This window comes from Fundulus heteroclitus, unplaced genomic scaffold, assembly GCF_011125445.2.
Source record: "Fundulus heteroclitus isolate FHET01 unplaced genomic scaffold, MU-UCD_Fhet_4.1 scaffold_379, whole genome shotgun sequence".
Classification (NCBI taxonomy): domain Eukaryota; kingdom Metazoa; phylum Chordata; class Actinopteri; order Cyprinodontiformes; family Fundulidae; genus Fundulus; species Fundulus heteroclitus.
This window is the reverse complement of record NW_023396791.1, coordinates 65,236-90,079: the sequence shown is the minus strand read 5'-3', so window position 1 is coordinate 90,079 and position 24,844 is coordinate 65,236. Positions and strand designations below refer to the sequence as shown.

The following is a 24,844-nucleotide window of genomic DNA, read 5'->3' as shown; positions in this document are numbered from 1 at the left end:
AAGAGCTCCTAAACTGATGTTGAGGCATGATACTTTCAGACAGGCGTAGTCTGTAAATTTGTGTCTGAAAAGGTGCAATCTCCGTATTTTGATCTGAGACGCAGCCAATGAGGTGATTTCCAACAGCCGACAGTCAAGGGCAAAACTTTGTGTCTGCAAAGCTGCAAACTCTTAGACGCTGCAGCGCTCCAAACTCCGTATTATGCCTGCTAATGAGCTAATTGCCAACAGCCGAGAGGAGAAGGTCTGCTGCAAACTCTTGTGAGACGCAGCGCTCCAAACTCCGTATTGTGCCTGCTAATGAGCTAATTGTCAACAGCCGACAGGAGAAAGGTCTGAAGCGAAGCAGTATGGAAAATTGGTGTTATTAAACCCCAGCAGTGGTTCTTAATTTGACTGGGGCCCACAACAGCGGTGAATTATTCAGAAAAATGGTTTTAAAGGGTTTGTCCTCTTCAGTATTACAGCTGATTGTGATTATGCTCACTGGGACAAAACATTTGGTACATAATTTTCCAATGTGGCTCAGGATGGGGAGAGGAAGAGTTAATAATAATAAAAAAAGAAGGTATTACAAGATCTACTATTTAAATTGCCATTACAGGGAACGAAACAGAAAGTGAGTAAAATAAAAAGTGAACATGCGATGTTTCAGCAGTTGGATGAGGTGTCACCTCAGTTTAATTAACTCCAAGGAGGAGGCTTGCCTATTGCCTCCTTTTCTCTATTCTTTATTTATTTACAGGTCTGTTGGTTGCTGAACGTGGAAGCAGATGGCTTGGTGGTCAGTGTGGCGTCGAGTATTGAACCCAGGGCGTGATGGATGAGTGTTTGGAGCTGATATGGTGGACATGTTAAAGCACCCATCGACATACAATTGTGATTGTCCTGGACATTGAACACCTGTGGGCTGTTTCATCCCACCAGCAGGTCAACCTGGTAGGAAGCAACCAAGTCCTGACATGACCTCACCTCCTCAAGGTCAGTACCCCTGCAAGGGGATAACTCGTCTGATGACACACCCCTGAGCATGGCCAGCTGCATGAGCACTGCAGACTCCGAGCTGTCAGCGGAAAAGACTGCATGAACTTTTGGTGGACACTGGAGACACATATGGGCCTCTGAGTTGTGGACTAAGACTGTCACTGAATATGATACTGAGAGAAGAAACAGTGTCTGCCGTTGTGACCTGAGGGGGAGAAAGCATTGCTAGCATCTATGGAGGACTGAGAACAGAGCCTGCTACAACTGGTGTTCTCTCCAGCTATGGAAGATGCAACGTCTGGGTTCCTGCTCTTCTTCCCACCTGACCCGCCACACGTCACTCTGTTCTACGACAGCAACCGCACAGACTGGTATCATGATTCTTTAAGGTAAAACACAGACAGTCATTCTAGGAATATGTATGTGGCACCTGAGCGTTTGGCAGCTGCTACTGCTGAACAATTTATAACGATATATGATGTCGGATGAAACGATTTCACACATTTCTCTTTCACTCCATGTTGAGCACCAGAAAGAAGTAGGGGCGTGGTTAAACATTCCCTTCAGGCAACTGATTGGGCTCCTACCAGCGTGCAGGTTTGTTGTTTTAAAATATACTCATACCTTTTAAATTATCTGTGACGTAACTGATAAGTTTATTTCAAACATGAGTTTGAAGTGCTACCATGGCCGGGAACGTACTGATCATCATTAATCAGCAGAAGGTTCATGGAGGTGGGAATACTTTCATGTGTTCCACTTACATTTAAGGTTAGTAAAGATAAAATAGCAATTTGCCAGGGAACGTGTCTTTCCTGGGCTGTGTTATTTTCCGCAGGAACAACCAATGTGTCCTCCAATAACAAGCAAAGCGTTCTAACAAACCCAAACTAAAGCGCATGGAAGACACATTATAGTTTTGGGACTAAATGGCTGCTGTGACAACTACATGGTGGGTACGTTGATCTCACGCAACCTTTGAGGGACTTCGTGAAAATATCAGGTATGATGAAGTTGAATAAGATTTTGATTTGGATTCAGGAATCGAGGAAATTTTTATTTTCTTTCTTCCTACTTCACCAAAGATTACCCTATGCAGTTGAATTGACTATTATTGACGGCTTCTTATGTAATGATGGGTGTGGAGCAGAACCCGATATTCTGCAGAACACAGTTATTCCTTTAAACTAGATTTAATGGAAGACAGGTGAACATAAACAGGATCCAAATAGAGGTAAGGCAAACATCCAAACAAGCTGGATGGGAACTGGCGAACACACTGGGCAGAGTAAACAGAAACAGGTAATCCAAAACAGAATCAAGGTGCCGGGGCTCTTACCAAAACAGAGAGTGTAAACGAGGAGGAACAGGAGCACGGGCATGTGAGTGTGACGGACCAACAAATAACCGAGGAGCAAGTGAGGCTTAAATAAAACAGGCGAACAGGTGAGCAGAGGGAACTAATTAACCATAGGACAGTGGAAGCAATAACGATGCTGACATAAGAATAAACCTAAGACTGAGGATAACACAAAGCACAGAACACAGATAAGGACTAATACAAAGACCGGAAAACTTAAAACCATACACAGACTAAACAGGAACCTAAAACAAGACAGAACTTACAAAATAAATAAAACCAGAGGCAGGAGAGAACTAACTTCACCAAACAATAAACCTAGACCAAAACAGAACGTTACATTTTACTGTTGTTTCTGGAATAAAACTAGTTTAATTCCAAAAGGGGGATGTACATATGAGTAAATATTAGATAAAATAGAAAAACAATGAGAATGGCATCTATTGAAGAGGAACTGAGAGAGGAACTAGAAAAAGCTGTTCCTGCGTAACAGCGAGTGAGAATGCTAATCTGCAGAATGATTGAGCAGAAGATGCAGAAAACATTGAAATCAGATTTGAAGAATTAAAAAAAAAATTTTAATTAAGAATTTAAAGGGATTTGAAGAATTTGAAAAACTTGAAGAAATTTGAAAAATTAAAAAAAAACTTGAAAGAATTTAAGGATTAAGAACAATTAGAAGAATGGGAAGAATTTGAAGGAATTTGAAGCAACTTGCATTGATTCCAATGGGAACAGCAAAACAATCGCACAAAAAGTTAAATATTTTAAAAAATGTAAAAGTTAGCATAACCATTAGATATAACAGGCATGTTTTGACACCAAAATTGTTGAAATTGGATGAAGTATGCGGGCGTAGTTAGACGTTGACGTAATAATAATAATAATAAAGAAAAACAGGAAAACAATAAGTGAGAAGGCTGTATAGCATTCTCACTGATTAATTACAAGAAGAGTGTAGGTGGAGCAGAGCAGCTTCAGAGGTGCGTTAGAGTAGACCGGGTGCTGTAAAACAACCTCATGGTGTTTCCTCCAGGATTAAAACAGGAACTTTTTCTGAAGCACCCGGAGTAGGACATCTGGGGTTATAGAGGTTACAGCAATGTCGTGTGTAAAGTAGTGTGTGTGCGATGTGTGGTCATTTTAATCCAAGGAAGATTTGGACATCGTTATAGGAAAAAAGTTACTGTGATTTCAAACCACAATTAACTAACTTTTGATTCCACAGACACAGTGATCCACATCCGAGGTTTAAAAATGTTTGTGTGTGCGTGTGTGAATTCTTTTACAGGACGACCAGAGGCCTGTGAAAGGAGAGAACAGAGAAACTATGATAAAATGTCTCATTAACTATTACATTTCTAAAAATAGGTTTCCTGACAGGATGAAGATGGAACAATAAAGGTGGTAAGGATTAATTAGTATCTGAAATATAATTGGCTGAAATCTGTGCACAGACTAAATTGATATGGGGTAAAGTTTTGTTTCTTGTTGGAGTGTTCAGTTAATTTCATTACAGGATGCACTCTCTGACTGGAAGGAGTTTTTCGGGGTTGCGACGTCAACCTCCCAGGATTCACAGGTAGCACACGAAATTTGACATCTAAAGATTGTTGTGTAGTTTCAGATTATATTGGAGATTCCTAAGGAATGTGAAGGAGGGTCCACCAACCCCCAGACCTCGGCTGAGTGCGCTCTAAGGTCAACGAAGGACAGAAGTGGGGGTTGTGATTTAGGGTGCTCTGACCAGATTGCGGAGCCGTGAGGTCCCACCACAGGGTGCCAAAGAAAACACCGAGACCAGTGCAGAACCAGAGGGGGAACTCCAGAAAGTCATCAAAAGAAAGTGGTCAGAACCAAGGTGGACCAGCCCGTACCAGATGGTGGAACGCACTTCGCACGCAGTCAGGCTCAAAGGAAAAGGCGACACCTGGTATCATTGGAGTCAGTGTGCAGCCACTGAGGAACCCCAGCGCTCTCAAACATCAGGTGCGCCAGGATTTACAGGATAACACCACAACGCTGTGAAAGGGAGCCTATCGGTGAATCCTCTACTCAACCACGGTCATAATAAAACCCGTAGAGAGATTCAGTGAGCTTAAGCTCACTCACAAAAATCACACAAAGGAGACAGAGCAGAAGAACAAAGAAGAAGAGGCGGAAGAAGTGGGCAGTGAGCTGCTCTCCTGCTCCAGAAAAAAAGAAAAAAGCATAAAACAGAAGAGGCGGAAGTAGTGGTTTTTACCTGACCACATGGTGTTGTAGCAGCTCTTACACTCAGAGAGAAGAAGAAAACCAAAAAGAGACTCAGAGAACTAAAAAAAAAAAAAAAAAAAAAATTGGTTTTTATATATGTATTTTTGCATTTCTTGTTGAAATTTGTGTGTTTCTCCACAGGTGTTTTTCCACAGGGGCACTAAAATAGCATTAACCAAACCCCTAAGGGTTGTGTTGCAGGAGGTTTATTATTATCAGTTGTTATTGTTACAGGTATATTGTGGTATTTTTGCAACTTTCCATTCCTGAACATGTCCAGCTGATCCACCTAGGAAGACCACAAAGACGCGCTATTACAGCAGCATCCAATGACTGGTGCTTAGAACAATATGGCGGAGTGGAATTAAATTACAGTCGGAGGGCGACAACCACCTTTCAGGTCCACCTTTGTGATATTGTAAAGTGCGGTAGTAAAATTAATTATGGACAGTGGAGCAGATAAATAAAAAAAATAAAAAAATTATGTTAATTGTTTTAAGTCAAAGCTGTTATTAGTGAGCTATAAGAGGGTCAAACGCATTCGGACAAGAGTTTCTGGTCTGAAAACATTTGGGATTTGGCTCCTAATATGAGGGATTTTACTTTTTACTTAACTCATCTAATACATATATAGATATGTTTTGAAGTTTAATAAACCCACAAAGGGTTTTAATAAGATTCAAAGAGGTACCTCTAAGATACAATAAGCTTCGCAAAATACAACATGCATGAGAAGAAATAGTGGACGCTGCAGTAATAAAAGCATTAGAAGGATTGCGCACGCTCTCAGAAACTATGCACGAGTACTCCGGAATCTCTAACCCGTTCGAGGGGTGGATGACTGGTGAGTTTGGCAAGTGAAAAAGTCTGATCATCTCTTTTTATCTCTCTTGCAGCATTTGTAGCAATATTGATTACATGTGATTGTTGTTGCATACAATGCATTTGCTCATTGACGGTCCGCCTCATATCCTCCACCATTGAAACAGAACCCCAGAGTCATGATGCCTTTGTTAGTCACAGTACCTGAGGAGGAGAACGAGGACACTGGGTTTGAGCTGATGCATGTATAAGATTTAACCAGAAGTATTACTGTTTTTGGGAAAATAGGTGTTTTTCTTTTATTACTTATTACCATTACAATATAATCAAGTATTTACCAAAGGTGTCATAACAAACCAGTAAATTTAGGGTTTTCTACTGCAATAATTTATGGGTGAACTCTTAAAAGAGTTCAAAAGGGGGAATTGTGGAATGTATTAACTTTGATTCATTTTTTTAGTACACATTTATGAAGGTATAACATGCTTTTATTGTGCAATATATTTGCTTTGAGGCCTGTCTGTTTACCAGAAGAAGAGAATGTGAATAGGTTCTGTGTATGAGTATCAGGAGAACTTTCAAGGCCAGTCCAAGGCAGTGGGAAAGAACCGAAACTTCGGTTCACATGCAGCTGGAGAAAATAATGAGGGAAGATAGTTATTATGGAGTAAGATAGCGATAGGATGTGTGCGTCATTCATTGTGTGACTTTATATAATCTGTGTTCTAACTTTAATAAAACTAGCCTGAGCGGGAGAGAGAGCAAGAGTTGTTGCCCGGAATCGGCAGGTGTACCATCTCTCCCCTTTGCAAAGGTGAAACTGAAATTCTGCGTCCATGGCTGAGTTATTATTTTAAAGTCCTGCACAACGAATTAACGAACCCGGGGAAGCAGACGGCTTCAACAGAAGCCAGACAGTTACTGGAGGGACATCTGTGCAAAATATGCCCAGGGCCAATTCAAATTTTCAACTGGCAATCGGCCTTGGAGCAAATTGATGCTTGCCCCCTGCAGAACAAAATGCAGAATATTAATGATCTGTTTGGGAGAAGCCTTCAGTGCTCGTGTGGATTCCACAAGGTAGGTAAAACTATTTTTGCCCAGGCGGATGAGGAGCGAGCGTCAAGGGGGAACCCGCCACGGAAGAGGCTCACTAAAGAAAAATATCACTACACGTGCAAGGTGTGTGGCCAGGACAAAAATAAAAGGACTGGTCACACCCAGCTGAAGGGGCGGTATTGTCCTGCCTCAGGACTGACCCAGGACGACTGGGAGAAAAGTTTACAGTTTTACTATTTACATTACTTGTCTCTCTCTTTGTTGGTTGTGTTTCTATCTGTCTGTTATAATAAAGTTTAATACTTTTGTTTGAGCTAAGAACAGCCTTCACGTTTATTTAATTTCTTGAACACCAGGACAGTGGGTGTCACCTGTTGAATGTGACTATTAAGACTAAAGCCAGAATTACTTTCAAAATCATTTTACATTTATTCACAAAATCCAACATTCTTTGCTCAATTTGGAATTTGTTTTATTCACTTATGCGGCACAGATGTAGTGACTCAAATAATTGAGTTTACCAAAATGAGTGGAAACATGGAGTTATGTTTCCATTTATACACTGTTAAGTATTGTAGCTTTAAATGTAGCATGTGACATTTTAATTTATGTGAATATTGATTTGTTTGATTCAGAAAATATGTTTACTTACAAGAGAATTAGCTTTAAATGCAATCATGTGCATTATCACAAGGTGATTTCTAGGCAAAAGAATTCCTGTGTTAAAATGACTACGTTACCCAGAATGCACGCTACAAGGCAAGAGAACAAGCGAAGATGCAAGTGATATTGCCAATGCACAGGTTCGAATCTTGCAAGAGACATGAAAATGAACGTGATGACAAAGCTTGCAATAAGTGCAGAACTGTGTGCAAACAATGTATTTACAAGAGTAGATACAAATTTATATAATGTACGTTTTCCTCCTTTTTTCTTCTTTTCTCTTTCTCTCTTTCCCCTCTTTTTTCTCCTTTTCCCCCACCCGGGCAGTCCCTTTTGCCCCATTTTTGTCCGGGTGGTTAAGGCGATGGGCTGCTAATCCATTGTGCTCTGCACGCGTAGGTTCGAATCCCATCCTTGTTGGAAATGTATCTTAAAGTAGTTTCCCTCTGGGATTATTAAAGTATGTCTGATTTTTAAGGCAGACAGTTTCAAACTTGGGTATAAAGAGACAGTGATCTTAAACTAGATTGGCAAGTTGGAGCAGTGGTCAAGTAAAGTTATTTTAAAATTCATTTATTTGCTTTTAAAAGTTTACATGGTCTTGCCCCATCTTACTTCTCTGAGCTGCTTCACCCATACACTCCTGCTTGTTGCCTCAGGTCAGCTGCTCCTGGAGGTACCGAGATCTAAAAGTATCTCAGAGGAGACAGAGCTAATTGCGACTGCCAGTGGCTCTAGTGAGGTATTAAAAATTAAAGGTGAGAGAGGACAGCCTTGTTTTTGTAGCTCTTTTCAAGCCAAAAAAAGGGCGATATAATCCCATTAGTTATTACGGAAGCTTTAGGACTTTTGTATAACATTTTGACCCACCTAACAAATGAAGCGGAAACCCCAAAGTTATACAAAGCTGCAAATAAGAAGTCCCACTGAACGCGATCAAAGGCCTTCTCATCAAGGGAGAGGGCCACAATAGGGTTATTTTTCTCACGGTTGGTCCTTATTAGATGAATGATGACCTATTTTTCATGAATCCTACTTGATTAGTATTTAGTGTTTCTTAAATTTTTTTGGACAGGGTCTACTGTACAACAAATTATATGTATCTATTTTGGTTGTAGAGCTTCTGTTCTGGACTCTTATCAGTTGGGATGATAATCAGAAGATGGAGGAAAAAGGAGAGAAACAATAAAAAATAAGTAGTTCCAAACTAATTCATTTATTTCAGCTGTCTTCTGAAAAAAGTTTTATCTGTCATTGACATGAATTGCATATCCTATAGCACAAAAATCAAGACAAGACTTATTTTGGAATTTTCTGTTTGTTATTTATGTCTTGTGTTGTAATAAAGAAAAAGGTTACCCATTTTCTCCAAGAGTCTTAAAAAATTATATAGGCAGGTAATGTATGTGTAGAACAGTGTTCTGCTGAGATGTCTGGGTTTTTTCCCCCGCTTTAGTCCTCGTCACTGTCCATCTCTAAATGATCAAAATTTGGATCATCTTCATCCAAATCCAAGTCTTCAATGTCCTGGAACAACGACTCGTCCACTTCAACGTTGTTTCCAGCTGAGAAAGAAAAAAACAATCAAACATACTTTAGAAGAAAGCTGGTGAAAAAAACAGGAAAACAGATTAAAGGGAACCATTAGCACCTACGGCTTTTAAAAATATTAAGGCATTTGAAAGACAATATTCCATTTTAAACAACAAATTTTCGACAAATGTAAGCAAAAATCAAGAAAAATTTTACTTTTACGAGCAATATTTTTGCTTTGAGATTGTGAGACTGTAGCTACAAGGTGTGACAACTAAGATTTCTGCAGTGTGCACACATGAAAATGTATTTATGCAACAGTATTTTTTTACAACATTTTCCTTCTACTACTCAGGGCATGAAACTATGAAAATAAACATGTTTGACAGAGTTAGAAGCCCTGCAGCTACCTTAGTTTTGTGAAAATCCTACTCCCAGTAGCTTAGGTTTCCAATGTCCCATCTTTATCAGTGGATCCTAGCTGTATAGTGAAACTGAAAATAGTAGAAACATATGGTCTGGGGGGCTGCTGGATGGCTGACTGTGTATTAGGATGCATAGAGAACCTGCTCTTTCCCATAATGCACACCTATCCCAACAAATAGTTCTATAATTAGGCTTTTATCAGTACTATTGATAAGTGGGAGAGGAACTACTAAATGACCATATAAGACGAGGGAAAATGCTGAGAACCCAAGAGGGTTTCATTGACAAAGGCTGACAATATTGAACTGGATCCAGCTAACAGCAAGAGGAGTGCCACTATAAAAGTTGATCTCTTTAACGTAATTAATGCAACAGAAGAGTTGAAAACACAACTCAAACGTGACAACAAAAGCTTAAGACCAGATAAATCACCTGGGGCAAAAAAATAAAAAGACAATATCGTCACAGAAAAACGAAACCTCACATAATGAGTCAAAGAAACGAGGACACATTATCTGCACCACTCTGCTCCTGGATCAGCGACTTCCTCAGGGCCCAGCTGGTAAGGATTGGGAAACACATCTGCCTCACTGATCCTCAACACTGGAACACCCCAGGGCTGTGTCCTCAGCCCAGCTCTCGTCACCTTCCTCACACACGACTGCTCTACTATCCACCCCACAAACATGATTGTGACATTTGCAGACAACACCACTGCAATGGGTCTCTCATCCAAATATGATGAAACCCACTACAGCAGGACTCACCAAGATGATGTCAGCGGGCACCAGGTAGTCCCCAAAGACCACATGTGGTGCCCTCAAGCCCGTTCCAAAATTATCACAACCCTCCAGTAAGCTGCAAAATTAAATTATAGTCTGTTGCTCTACTTTTGCAATCCCACTTGAATTTATATAGATTTAAAAATAGTAATAGTAATAGTAAATAGTAAATAGTAAATAGTAATAGTAAATAATTAAAAAAAAGACACCCCAAGATACTTAAACTGGGATTATTAAAGTATGTCTGATTCTTAAAGCAGACAGTTTCAAACTTGGGTATCAAGAGACAGTGATCTTAAACTAGATTAGCAAATTGCAGTACCGATCTGTTGTGGTGAAGAGAGAGCTGAGCCAAATGGCGAGGCTCTCGATTTACCGGTCGATCTACGTTCCTACCCTCATCTATGTTCGTGAGCTTTGGGTCGTGACCGAAAGAACGAGATCCCGGATACAAGCAGCCGAAATGAGTTTTCTCCATAGTGTATCTGGGCTCTCCCTTAGAGATAGGGTGAGGAGCTCTGGGTGAGGAGAAACACTGTTTCTGTTGGGATAATAGTGTCCATATTTATTATTCCCCACAGAATACAGCAACACAAAACAGCAAGCACTTCCTAAACACTATTTAAGGTATGAAGCTGCCACCATCATACCTGTGCCGAAGAAAACTGCTCCATCTTGCTTCAATGACTACCGAATGTGGCACTGACACCCATCAATATGAAGTGCTTTGAGTGGCTTGTCATGTCACATATAAAAAACATTCTCCCCCCCACCCTGGACCCTTTCCAGTTTGCATACCGAGCCAAACGGTTTACAGAGGATGCAATCTGTTCTGCTCTCCACCCAGCACTCACCCACCTGGAAAAAAAGAGACTCATATGTGAGATTGCTGTTTATAGACTTTTGCATTCAATACCATAATACCACATCAACTCATCTGCAAATTTGACAAACTGGGACTCAGTACCTACCTCTGCAACTGGCTACTGGACTTTCTCTGTCAGAGGCCTCAAGTTGTACATGTTGGCAAGAATACCTAAAGCAGCATTACACTGAGCAGAGGGGCCCCCCAAGGCTGCGTGCTAAGTCCGCTGCTCTTCACCCCCTACAGCAACAATCACCTAGTGAAATTTGCTGACGACACAACTCTGGTGGGTCTCATCACCAAGGGCGACGAGACTCAATACAGGTTGGAGGTCGACCATCTGACCACGTGGTGCAGGGACAACAACCTCCTGCTGAATGTCAACAAGACCAAAGAGATTGTTGTTGACTTCCAGGGAGGTCACACCCAACACCTGCCACTGACCATCGACAGTGCTGTGGTGGAGAGTGAGCAGCACCAAATTCCTGGGGGTGCACATTAGTAAAGACCTCTCCTGGACCACCAACACCGCATCACTGGCGAAGAGAGCTCAGCGCCGCCTGTACTTCCTGTGGAAACTCAGGCGAGCAAGTGCTTCACCAGCCATCGTGACCACATTCTACAGAGGCACCATTGAGAGAATCCTTTCCAGCTGATGTCACTTCCTGTTTGCGGTAAGGCGTATTGTGTCACTTCCTGTTTTCACTGCGTGAGCAAAGGTTTGTTGCTCCAGATTCTCTCGCTTTTATCTTTAATCTCTTTGCTGTAACATCTGTTTCTAACACATAAGCACTTTTAAAACATTTTCTGTTGCTGCACATCACGCTTGGGAACTCCTCGTGTTTCACGGTTTGCTCTCTTGGCGTGGTAGAAGGCCGCTAGCCTAGCTTTAGCCTAGCCTAGCTTTAGCTCCACAATGGCTTCCTCTCCTACTATTACTTCAGCTTCTCCTTCTCTGACTAAGTCTCCCCTTATCCCCTGCTCTCTGAGTCAGATGTTTAGCTATTCCTCTGCCTCCTTTAGTGATAATGGTACTTGTAATAAATGTAGTGTTTTTGTAGCTTTGGAGGCGAGGGTGTCAGAATTAGAGACCCGGCTCCGTGCTATGGAAAAACCAGCTGATAGCCGCCCCTCTGCTAGCACGGAGCCACATAGACCTAGCGTTACTTCACTTAGTGGTCCTCCAGAAGCACCCGAGCAGCCGGGTAAGCAGGCCGGCTGGGTGACGGTTCGTAGAAAGCATAGCTCTAGATTTCAGCCCCCAGTTCACCACCAACCCGTCTGCGTTTCTAACAAATTTTCCCCACTCAGCGACACACCCGCTGAGAAGCCGATCCTGGTTATTGGGAGCTCAATAGTCAGAAATGTGGCACTAGAGACACCAGGGACCATAGTTAAATGCCTGCCAGGGGCCAGAACGGGCGACATAGAATCTTACCTGAAACTGCTGGCTAAGGATAAGCGTAAATACAGTAAGATTGTTATTCACGCTGGCGGTAATGACACCCGGTCACGCCGATCGGAGGTCACTAAATTTGGTTTTGCTTCGGTGTGTGAGTCTGCTAAAGCAATGTTGGACTCCGTAATTTTCTGTGGTCCCCTGCCTGATCTGATCAGTGATGACATGTTTAGCCGCATGTCATCATTCAACCGCTGGTTGTCTAGGTGGTGTCCTGAAAACGACGTGGGCTACATTGATAACTGGCAAACTTTCTGGGGAAAACCTGGTCTGATCCGGAGAGACGGCATCCATCCTACTTTGGATGGTGCTGCTCTTCTTTCTAGAAATCTGGCCGGATTTATTAGTTCTCCTAAATGCTGACAACACAGGGTCCAGACCAGGAAGCAGAGCCGTAGTTTAACACACCTCTCTGCAGCTTCTGTACTGTTACCCATCAATTATCCTATTGAGACGGTGTCTTTCCCACGGCCAAAACTTAACAGATCAAAAACTTATCTAAAAGGAACAAATCATAAAAACCTAATAAAAATCAATACGGTTCACCTTGAACCTAAAAATAAAACAATTAAATGTGGTCTATTAAATATAAGGTCTCTCCCTCCAAAGACTTTCTTAGTTAATGAATTGATTTCTGATAAACAGATTGATTTATTTTGTCTCACAGAAACCTGGCTACAAGAGGACTACGTTAGTATAAATGAGTAAACTCCCTCCAATTACTCAAATTTCCACATTCCCAGATCTGTGGGAAGAGGAGGAGGAGGAGTGGCAACCATCATTCAGTCTGATTTATTAATTAGTCCCAGGCCAATTAATAACTACAGTTCTTTTGAACATTTAACCCTCAGTTTCCCTCATCCAAACTGCAAAGCAATAAAACCTCTTCTGTTTGTTGTTTTGTATCGTCCACCAGGCCCTTACACTCAGTTTTTGGATGAGTTGTCAGATTTCTTATCTGATTTGGTGTTAAATACTGATAAGGTTATAATAGTGGGTGATTTTAGCATCCATGTTGACACAGAATGTGATAACCTTAGTGTAGCCTTTAAAACTCTCCTAGATTCAATTGGTTTTGCTCAAAATGTGCATAAACCGACGCACTCTCGGCTCCATACTTTAGACCTTGTGCTGACATATGGTATTGATTGTGAAGAATTAACAGTATTTCCTCACATCCCTGTCCTATCTGATAATTGTTTAATAACATTTGAGTTTAATCTAACTGAGTTCTCCACCCCCAAAAGAGGGTTCCATTATAGTAGATCTTTATCGGACAATGCTGCATCAAACTTTAAAAAGTCAGCAATGTTGTTTCTTCCAATTCACAAATAGATGTCTTTGTAAACGGTATGACTTTGTCATTGCGTTCTGCATTAGACAATGTAGCTCCCTTGAAAAAGAAGGTGATTATTCACAGGAAGCTGGCTCCTTGGTTTAATTCAGAGCTGCGTTCCTTGAAGCACAATGTTAGGAAATTGGAAAGAAAATGGCGCTCTACACACCAAGAGGAATCCTACCTAATCTGGAGGGACAGTCTATTATTGTATAACAAGACCCTTTGCAGAGTTAGAGCAGCATATTTTTCATCATTAATTGAGGAGAATAAGAATAATCCTAGATTTCTCTTCAGTACAGTTGCCAAACTTACACAGAGTCATAGCTCTGTTGATCCATCCATTCCCTTAGCTCTTAGCAGTAATGATTTTATGGGATTCTTCATAAATAAAATTGATTCCATTAAAAATAAAATAATTGGCATCCTCCCAAACATGATTACCTCGTCCTCAGTAAGTGAGGCAGCAATGGAGGAATCTTTAGAACCTGTGCAGTGTCTGAACTGTTTAAAAGCAGTAGAGCTTTCTGAGCTATCTAAAATTTTAGCTTCATCTAAACCTTCTACCTGTATGTTAGACTCAATCCCAACCAAGTTGTTTAAGGAGGTATTCCCTCTGATCAGTGGTTCTATTTTAGACATGATTAATCTATCCTTGGTAAATGGATATGTACCACAGGCTTTTAAAGTAGCTGTTATTAAACCTTTACTTAAGAAACCAAGTCAAGATGAGTTAGTAAATTGCAGACCTATATCTAATCTTCTTTTCTTATCTAAAATTCTTGAGAAAGTAGTTGCTAATCAACTATGTGAACATTTACAAAGTAATGACCTACTTGAGGAGTTTCAGTCAGGCTTTAGAGCTCATCATAGCACTGAAACAGCTCTGGTGAAGGTCACTAATGACATTCTCATGGCCTCAGATAATGGACTTGTGTCTATACTTGTCCTGTTAGATCTCAGTGCTGCATTTGATACAGTTGATCACAATATTCTCCTACAAAGACTTGAGCATACTGTAGGGATTAAGGGAAAAGCATTAGGCTGGTTTAAATCTTATCTGTCGGACAGATTCCAGTTTGTTCATGTTAATAATAAATCTTCCTCAAACTCTACGGTCACTTGTGGAATACCACAGGGTTCAGTCCTTGGACCAATTCTATTTACTATATATATGCTTCCGATTGGCAAAATTATCAGACAGCATGGGATGAATTTCAACTGTTATGCTGATGACACTATATTTATCCATAAATCCTGATGAATCCAATCAGTTACTTCGACTGCAGTCATGTCTTGATGACATCAAAAGCTGGATGACTTTAAATTTCCTGCATTTAAATTCTGACAAGACAGAAGTTGTAGTCTTTGGGCCAGAGTCTTCAAAAAATAAAGTTCTTAATCAATCACTTAATCTGGATGGCATTAACTTGGCCTCTGGTAATAAAGTTAAAAATCTTGGTGTTGTTTTCGACCAAGACATGTCATTTAAATCCCATATTAAACAGGTTTCCAGAGTTTCCTTTTTTCACCTCAGGAATATCGCCAAAATTAGACACATTCTGTCCAGGGGTGATGCTGAAAAACTAGTCCATGCATTTGTTACTTCAAGGCTGGACTATTGTAATTCTTTACTATCAGGAAGTCCACAAAATGCAGTTCGAAGTCTTCAGCTGATCCAAAATGCTGCGGCAAGAGTTCTGATGAAAATCAACAAGCGGGATCATATTTCTCCAATTTTAGCTTCCCTTCATTGGCTTCCTGTTAAATCAAGAATAGAATTAAAAATCTTATTCTAACGTATAAAGCCCTTAATAATCAAGCTCCATCATATATCAGAGCTCTGATTACCCCGTATATTCCTAACAGAGCACTTCGCTCTCAGACTGCAGGTCTGCTGGTGGTTCCTAGAATCTCTAAAAGTAGAATGGGAGGCAGATCCTTCAGCTGTCAGGACCAACTCCCAGTTTTGGTCCGTGAGGCAGACACCCTATCTATTTTTAAGACTAATCTTAAAACTTTCCTTTTTGACAAAGCTTATAGTTAGAGTGGCTCATGTTACCCTGAGCTACCTCTATAGTTGTGCTGTGATAGGCATAGGCTACTGGAGGACATCAGGGTCTAATTTTCTCACTCTACTGATTTCTACTGTTCTTCAGTCTACTGTTCTCCAGTTTTGCATTGTATTACATTGAAATGACTGTCGTCATTTCAGCTTTTAACTTTTTGCTCTCTCTCTTTTTCTTCATAGTAGGCACACCTGGTCTGACGTTTTGTAAAACTGTGACATCATCCAGAGAAGACGGCTCACCCGCTACTACCATATAATGTAGAACCGATTACTGGATCAATGTGTGCTTCTGTGCTTTTTTGTCTGTCTTGTTGTGTCTCTGCTCTGTCTTCTGTAACCCCCAGTCGGTCGAGGCAGATGACCGTTCATACTGAGCCCGGTTCTGCTGGAGGTTTTTCCTTCCCGCTAATGGGTGGTTTTTCTTTCCACTGTCGCTTCATGCTTGCTCAGTATGAGGGATTGCTCCAAAGCCATGGACAATGCAGACGACTCTTCCTGTAGCTCTACGCTTCTTCAGGAGTGAATTCTGCTTGTCGGGACTTTGAAGCAATCAACTGGTTTCCTTATATAGGACATTTTTGACCAATCTGTATAATCTGACTGATTTTGACTTTGTAAAGTGCCTTGAGATGTCATGTTTCATGAATTGGCGCTATATAAATAAAATTGAATTGAATTGAACTGTATCGCTGTGTGGGGCAGAAGCTGCACTGAATACAACAGGAAAGCCCTGCAACGCATAGTGAACACAGCTGGAAGGATTATTGGTGCTTCACTCCCCTCCCTGAAGGACATTTACACCACCCACCTCACTCGAAAGGCGACCAAAATTGTGAGTGATGCAAGTCACCCTGCTCACAATTTGTTTGACCTACTGCCCTCTGGGAAGAGGTACAGAGGCCTGCGCTCCCGCACCACCAGACTCACCAACAGCTTCACACACCAAGCTGTTAGGATGCTGAACTCTCTCCCCCCTCCACCCTCAGCTACATAACATCCTGGACATTGGACCCACAGATGGCCGCCTTGCATTACTCCACCTGTACACTTGTACACTTTGAAACTTGTTGTTGTCCTGAAAACACAACACTTCTGCTGCTCTTACATATCTTGCACCACCATGCCACTTTTTTTTCCTACTAATGTTAAAAACAGAACTACCTCTGCCTTCTATTTTATTGGCCTGATTTTGCACTACTATTTTATTGACTGTCTATGTACAATTTAAAAACCAAGTTTTGCTGCTTTTATTTCTTCACTGCATGTGCCCTCTTATTTACTTATTTTTTTTATTTACCTGAATGTTATGTTTGTCTGTGTACTTAGATTGGTAGAATATGTCTCGTCTTCACCGTGGGATAGTGAGAAACATAATTTCGATCTCTTTGTATGTCTGGAGCATGTGAAGAAATTGACAATAAAGCTGACTTGACTTGACTTCTGCTAGAATAACTATGTCCTTCATTATTCCCCACAGAATATAGCAACACACAGCAAGCGCTTCGCACACACATAACTAGCAAGCATCAAAGCGTCGTCGGGTGAGAGGCATGCCGATAGAGCGGCCATCTTGGTTCAGACCAAGCTGCGGTCAGAGAGAATACACGTCAATTCAGGTAAGTGGTACTTTATGTTTTCAGACACTCTGAATCCGGTGAATTGTCAACCGATTTCTAGATAAATTAGCTGACTGAAAACGTCACCTTTTAGGGGCTACATGGGACCAATTAATTGAATTAAATGATAGTCTAACTTAATACATAACTTCGATTTTGTATTGACAGTTAGCAAACTTCCAGAGCTATGTCCCATGATGCCCGACATTTGCTCCGCTTAAGGGTGCGCAAATAAAAAGGCACTAGGAACCAGATCCCGGGGAATTAGCTTCCATAAGTAAGATTTTATGATAGATAATCCTCATGCTTTACAGTTACAGTTTTTCCCGCATCAAGACAATATGTGCAAATGGGTAGCTGGGATGGAAGCAGAGAAAAGTACATTAAACACACACACATGTGTATATATATATATATATATATATATATATATATATATATATATATATATATATATATATATATATATATAACCCACTGCGACAGACTAGCGACCTGTCCAGAGTGTACCCCAGTGAACGCTGGAGATAGGCACCAGCAACCCCCGCGACCCCATGAGGGATTAAGCGGGTCAGAAAATGGATGGATGGATGGATATGTAACTCACATGGTTACAAGACCCATGTATGTAGTTTAAAAAAATTACAATTAATCTTCATGTAGAGTGTTCATAAACCTTTCGTTATTAGGAGAGAGAATCTTATGAGCCTTAAAAGGAAGAGAGAGGAGCTGCTTCAACCGCATATAAGCCCTCTGATCTCTGGTAAGAGTAGAGCTACGTGCTAAGATGCTAAGATGCTAGGCCTCGGTTATTAGCTTGTTGGTGTTGGCTCATGTGAGGATGTTGTTTGCAGAGACAGTCTCATACAACCAGTCGGAGTTAGTATCCAATGTTTTGACCCATCGTAGTACTGTGTATCATTGTGCTATATCAGTGGCTTTCAATAGGTGAGGCGCGCCTCCCCGGGGGGCGCCAAAGAGTCACAGGGGAAGCGCGAGAAGACAGAGAAGAAGACAGCGCTGCCGCACAACTCTGTGAAACTATGTAGTGATATTTGTGCCTTCTGTTGGAGCTTGCAGTGAGACAACTCTCAACACTCAAAACTGGTCTAGCGCACGCTCAACTCTGAAAAACTCTTCCTCTGTCCTCGCGCCAGTGTTGTAGTCAAGTCACTATGCCTCGAGTCCGAGTCCAGGTTCGAGTCTCCAGTGTTCAAGTCTGAGTCAAGTCCAAGTCATTAAAAAAAATCTGAGTCAAATCCAAGTCAAGTCCACTACTCATCCGAGTCAAGCCCGAGTCGAGTCACTATTAATCCAAGTTCGTTGTAGGAACATGCCGTGACGTGTGATGTATGACATGAAGCAGTAACATTCCATTGCACTAATAATGGCGTTCCGCGAGCAAGCTATTTTTAGAACGTGACGTCATATCACGTACAGGGCAAATATGCGATTTCCTCCACTCTTTCGCTGTAGTTACCCTTGGTTTTACTCAGTAAAACAACTGCGTTTTCCAAGTCTAAGACGTCTCCTAACCATGGTTTTTTAAACATTGTTGTTATGAAACGTGCAACAGCGACTAAATTGTTCGGCGGGCCGGACAATTCATACTGATTCCTGGACGGTGACTACAAACAGAAAAAAACGCCCGCTGACGCCATGAACGCCAAGCAGGAGAGAAACATTGACTTACCGTTCTATCAACTCGGCCCGTTTTCCAGGCTTTCTAAGCCCTCGACACTCAAGCCATCGTTTGAGCTGAACGTTGGTATGTTGTTCCACAGTTCTACCAGTAAACCGGGCGCCTGGACATCCTCTTGTTTAACAGCTGAAAAGTCGGTGATATCGTTGTATCTGTTGCATGTGTAATGGCTGGTTGCTACGTGCGCTCTCACACTGTTTGCTCTACCTTAGCGGCAAGGGGCGTTGCTCATGAGATGGTGACGTCACGTGCGCGGTACGCCATTTAGATATTAAAATCATACACCAAATAATATTCTAATGACATATTAAAATTATAGCCTAATGATATAAAAAAAAATTTAGTCTTTTTCTCAATTTCCGAGTCAGAATGATCTGAATGTAGGAGTCCGAGTCCAAGTTCGAGTCATCAGTGCTAAAGTCCAAGTCAAGTCACGAGTCTCTAAATTTAGCTAATGACTCGGACTCGAGTTCGAGCCTCGCGCTCAGTTCCATCTCTGCTCGCGAGCACCTGGTCATTCCACGCTGAACACCAGCAATGCGCTTGCTCAGCTGTTTCTGCGCTCGCAACTTCAAAAACTGTCTACTCCACCAGCCAATCAGAGTATGGCTTGCAAATACTGCATTCAGATGGATTAAATGTGTTGACGGGGGATTCAAACTGTGGGATTGAAGAAAAAACAGAAAAACAAATAAAAACTTTAATATTTTAGCCTAAAATATTAAGGCTAAAATATTTAGACTAACATATTAGTTACTAAGAGTTACTAAGTGAGGTGTGAAAAATGTTTTTGTCTCTTTTATTTACAGCTTCTGGGAGGAGATGCAAAAGTTTATTCTGATCATAATCATCGTCATTGTCATCGTTATTTAAAGAACACTTTTACAAAAGGTAAAACAAAGAAATACATCATAAATACATCCAGGGTTTCCCGCAGCGCTATCTTGGCGCTATCTCGCAAACTCACGCTACCGCCTCGCCAACATTCCAAAAAAAAAATAAAATAAATAAATAACTCGATATGCTTGCATGTTTATTTGAGGTTAGCACGCAGTTTTTTGTTGTTGCTTTCGCGCGTGCATATAGTGAATGGCAGGGAAAAAGCACATGGATACGACCCCGCTCCGCGAGTCAGTCGGCGCAAAACTTGTCGTCTCCCCCCCCACCCCCCAACTCACCGCCTCGCCTAAGCAAATTCCTGCAGGAAACACTGACATCAGATAACAAATAACATCTAATAAAATGCTTGTTTGTTAAAATAGCAATAGGTTTAAATTGTGTATAATTAGCCTAAAAAGTAAATCCAAATATGGAATGTGTTGACGTCTGTTAAATTCAGGTATACATACATATATACATACACACATATATATATATATATATATATATATATATATATATACAGAACTGTCTCAGAAAATTACAATATTGTGATAAAGTTCTTTATTTTCTGCAATGCAATTAAAAAACATGAAATGTCATACATTCTGGATTCATTACAAATCAACTGAAATATTGCAAGCCTTTTATTGTTTTAATATCGCTGATTATGGCTTACAGCTTAAGAAACCCAAATATCCTATCTCAAAATATTAGAATATCGTGAAAAAGTATACTAGTAGGCTATTCAACTAATCATTTGAATCGTCTAATTAACTCGAAACACCTGCAAGGGTTTCCTGAGCCTTGAAAAACACTCAGCTTGGTTCAGTAAACTAAATCACAAGTATGGGGAAGAATGCTGATCTGACTGCTGTCCAGAAGACCATCATTGACACCCTCCATCAGGAGGGTAAGACACAAAAAGAAATTTCTCAAAGAGCAGGCTGTTCACAGAGTGCAGTTTCAAAGCACATTCACAAAAAGTGTGTTGGAAGGGGGAAATGTGGCAGGAAACGCTGCACAACCAAGAGAGGTGACCACAGCCTTAACAGCATTGTGAAGAAGAGCCGCTTCCAGAATTTGGGGGAGCTTCAAAGACAGTGGACTGAAGCTGGAGTCCAGGTATCAAAAGCCACTGTTCACAGACGTGTCCGGGAAATGGGCTACAATAGCCGTATTCCCATGGTCAAGCCACTTCTGAACTCAAGACAACGGAAGAAGCGTCTGACTTGGGCTATGGAAAAGAAGCACTGGACAGTCGCAGAGTGGCCCAAAGTCCTCTTTTCAGACGAAAGCAAATTTTGTATGTCATTTGGTAAAAAATGACCAAATGACATTTGGCGCCCCCCCCCCCCCCACCCCCCACATTCAATGAATTTGAAAAGCCCTGGTATAGGGTAGTTCACTGCTATTGTTTTCATCCAGGTTTTTCGCGCCTGCACGCCGGACTGGAAGGCAGAAGGCGAGCACAGTGGCAGACGCAAACAGAGCAAATGATGAGTTCTCGACATATTTTTCTTCTTTAGATAATGTATCACAAGATCGTTTTAAGAGTAAGTTGATGGTATCAGATTGCCAGATACCAACCAGATAGCGACTCTGTGAATGCTGGCCAAACGATTTAGTCCGGCCCGGTGGCCAAATGCATTATCAGTATTCAACGGTCTGCGGTGTAGGGGTTTGAATCAGAACAGTAGGTGGCGATAATGCGCCAATAACCTCGCTGTCAGCCAAACCTCGGATTCAGAGTAAGAAAGGTGCTGGCCGGAAAAAAACAAAGCCGACATGCGGAAGGCGGTGTTTCCCGCAGGAATTTGCTTAGGCGAGGCGGTGAGTTGGCGAACGGAACAAGTTTTGTGCGGAGCGGAGCGGGGGGGGTCTGCTTAGACGCCGTCGGTGAAGTCGCTTCTCGTTTCAAAGTATCCATGTGTTTTTGCCTGTTTTTCCCTGCCATTCACTATATGCACGCGAGAAAGCAACAACAAAAAACCGCGTGTCAACGTCAAATAAACGCAAGCAACGCAAGCATATCGAGTTAGCAAGCATTTCAGTTTAAAGTTCTTCCAGCATAGAATATCACAGAAACAACTTAGTTGAAACCACTGCCAAGTTAAACTTTGGTATTAAACATAAAATGGTAATGCTGCTCCCTGCGGTTACCTCAGAAATTGCCTGTTTTTGGTAGATTTTTTCCCCAAAAAGAGAATTCCCTGTCAGTGGCAGTAAGCTTTAATTTATTATTATTGCTATTTTTTGTTTTACATGTTTAAGTTGAGCTTTACACTAAATATGTGTTACTGATAAGTGCTACAAATGTTACAACACTTTTGTTCATATGGTAGCAGAACATTAAAATAAAAGTGCTCTTTACACTACTTTTGAATTCATTCTTGGAGTTTGTAAATACAATGCGATTAATCGCGATTAATCAGGGCGATTAATCACGATTAAATATTTTAATCGTTGCCCAGCCCTAATATATATATATATATATATATATATATATATATATATATATATATATATATATATATATATATGTTAGGGCTGGGCAACGATTAAAATCTTTAATCGCGATTAATCGCATAATTTGCCCGATTAATCATGATTAATCGCATTGTATGCGCAAACTCCAAGAATGAATTCAAAAGTAGTGTAAAGAGCACTTTTATTTTAATGTTCTGCTGCCATATGAACAAAAGTGTTGTAACATTTGTAGCACTTATTTTATACTGGATATTTTCAACCCATCTATTGAATTTAGTGCACTAGTTGATCTTTTCTTCATGAGAGAACAGCAAGCACTGCAGCCAAAATATGGCCTTTTTTGACCTGCTGTATATTAGCCAGTCCCTAAGCTTGATGTATCATGAAACTGTTGACCTTTTGGGTTTTGTGGTTTTTATTTTATTATTACAATTAAATAATAATAACAATAATGTTATGTTCAGTGTTTTTTCGCTAATCCACCTCTTATTTTGTCTGTGTTGTCTGCACCTGCCTGTTGCTTTAATCCTATAAATTTCCCCATCGTAGGATAAAAAAAGGATTAACTAATGTTATCTTATCTTAAATAACACTTTTTAATATATGTACTGAGTTCTTTCAAGGTCTTAATTACATTTTCTGTGTGGGCTCCAGTAACATATGATAGATAATATCTACTTTGAACGTTAACATGAACTGCTGCTGAAGATGACCACTGATCTACCTTAATGTTCCCTGGAGGACTGAAACGCCTCAGTCAGAGACGTCTGTGGGTCTTTCTGGGCAATGACAGAAGTTTCGTCTCCTCTCTTCGTTTCTGTGGCTCGACATTTTCTTGATCATGTTTTTTCACGTGCTTAGATAAATTTGTTGTGTTTCCACTGAAATTAACCGGCTTTTTACAAAACATACAGCTTGATTTCATTTACGGTATTAAAATAAAGCCAAACGGTGCTACTTCCCCTGTTCATGTTTTTCCGCTGCTGCGGTCTCTCTCAGCTGGTTGTGTGTTGAGTTTGTGTGAGAGCTGAGTGGGCGGGCCAGGCTGAGCTTGCGTGCTGATTGGCTGGCGCCGCTAAGCCATGTACGCGAAGGGGAGGGGGAGCACCAGAGTGCTGCCGTGACACAGCGCGCTGCAGTCAGCATGCGTTAACTTGCCCAGCATGCGTTAACTTGCCCAGCCCTAATATATGTATGTATGTATATATATATATATATATAAGAAACATAACGGATTTTAACTAGGGAACTTCCTTTTAACAATAAAGAGAGGAGGTGCAGGGTGTGTTTTCAGAGCAATAAGGAGTTGTAACTGGGCACATCTCTGCTGTTCTCTCAAATAAAACCAAACTAACGCTTGTTGTCTTTTCTTCCCTTTGTTGATTAATAAATGTTTTAGGTGTTTGAACCTGACATTTAATTGGTCCTTCAAGCCGGACACCGACATACCGGTGTAACGCCAGTTCAGGACGTGACAGACTGCATTTCCCATGATGCAATGTGGTCAAAATGGCCACCAACTCCCATCATGCAACACGGCCCAAAATGGCCGCCGACCGTAACAACGAAGCGACGAGATAACGTTACTATGGAGGGTTTTATAAGTGATGGACGCGCTGCGCTCATCCTTCTTACTTGGCACCCCGCTAGATTGGGAAGACACCCACAGCTGTTCATCCCGTTTGGAATTTTCCCCACATGCCGTGCACTATTTTCTCGCTGGACGAGGATTTTCGAAGCAAACTTCATCCCTGCTAAATCATAGCAAGAGGTCGACTTTAAAAGTACTTTCTGAACCCACTTCGATCGAAGACTGAGAGCCGTTATCTCCCGGTGATCGTTAAAGGGACCATGCTTTCGTTTTGGCCAAACAAAGCATCTTAAAGCCCAGAGAAAGACAAAGGGACTTCTCCTCCGTTCCCCGCTGCCCGACGCACCGGCCCGCCGACACTGAACCAGGTTCGCGGACTCGAAGCGCCCCAAGGCACCCGCCGATGCAACGTCAGAGTAAAGAAAGATTTTTCCTTTTTTTATTATTTCCCTTTTCACCCCAAAAAAAGTAAAAAACAAAGCAACTGGACTTGTTTTCCGTAGTTGAAGACGTTAAAGTGATTTAACAGTGCCTGGGCAGAGAACCTATTAGGATTTAGTTTTAATGCTTAATTACTCCGAGACAGAGTTTGTTTAACTGCTGGATATTTTCAGTTGTATGTGCATGCATTTTGTAAGTGATTTTGGCTGTGTTGATTTGTGGTTCTTACAAGTGACTCCACCACGGGTCGATTTTTCCATCTTTTCTGTTCCTCTTTTCCTGTCCTCTTATCAGCGAGTTAAATCTCTTTGTTAAACCTCAGTTCGAGGTCTCCCCTTGAATTTCTCATTCATGCCGCCCTCTTAATCAAGGTACCACCCCACATTAGCGTAAGCGTTGATTATGTCATTAAGACCTCCCCCTTTGCGTATCACACAAGGTTGTAGGTCACGTGTCGTCACAGTCGCCATCTTGGGAAGGTACAATGTGGTTAAGCTGTAGCTAGCTAG

General features: G+C 41.2%; 1 protein-coding gene and 1 long non-coding RNA gene across 6 annotated transcripts in view; one reads left to right on the top strand and one right to left on the bottom strand.

Moving 5' to 3' along the window:
* LOC118560069 lies at positions 1-4,546 on the top strand. 2 transcript variants are annotated; one of them, XR_004929051.1, is made up of 3 exons: positions 1-1,373; positions 1,517-1,581; positions 3,864-4,546. It is a non-coding gene; the product is annotated as an uncharacterized LOC118560069 (long non-coding RNA). The 2 variants fall into 2 exon arrangements; XR_004929050.1 differs by having other exon boundaries at positions 1,511-1,581.
* Positions 4,547-8,337: 3,791 nt separating this feature from the next.
* Positions 8,338-24,844, bottom strand: part of rwdd1 (RWD domain containing 1) — a 33,404-nt gene continuing 16,897 nt past the window's right edge. For all 4 annotated transcript variants that reach the window (XM_036130715.1, XM_036130717.1, XM_036130714.1 and 1 more), the window contains one exon: positions 8,338-8,709. In XM_036130715.1, coding sequence (XP_035986608.1) covers positions 8,597-8,709 — 113 coding nt within the window. In that variant the 3' untranslated portion in view covers positions 8,338-8,596. The remainder of the gene's footprint in view (positions 8,710-24,844) is intronic.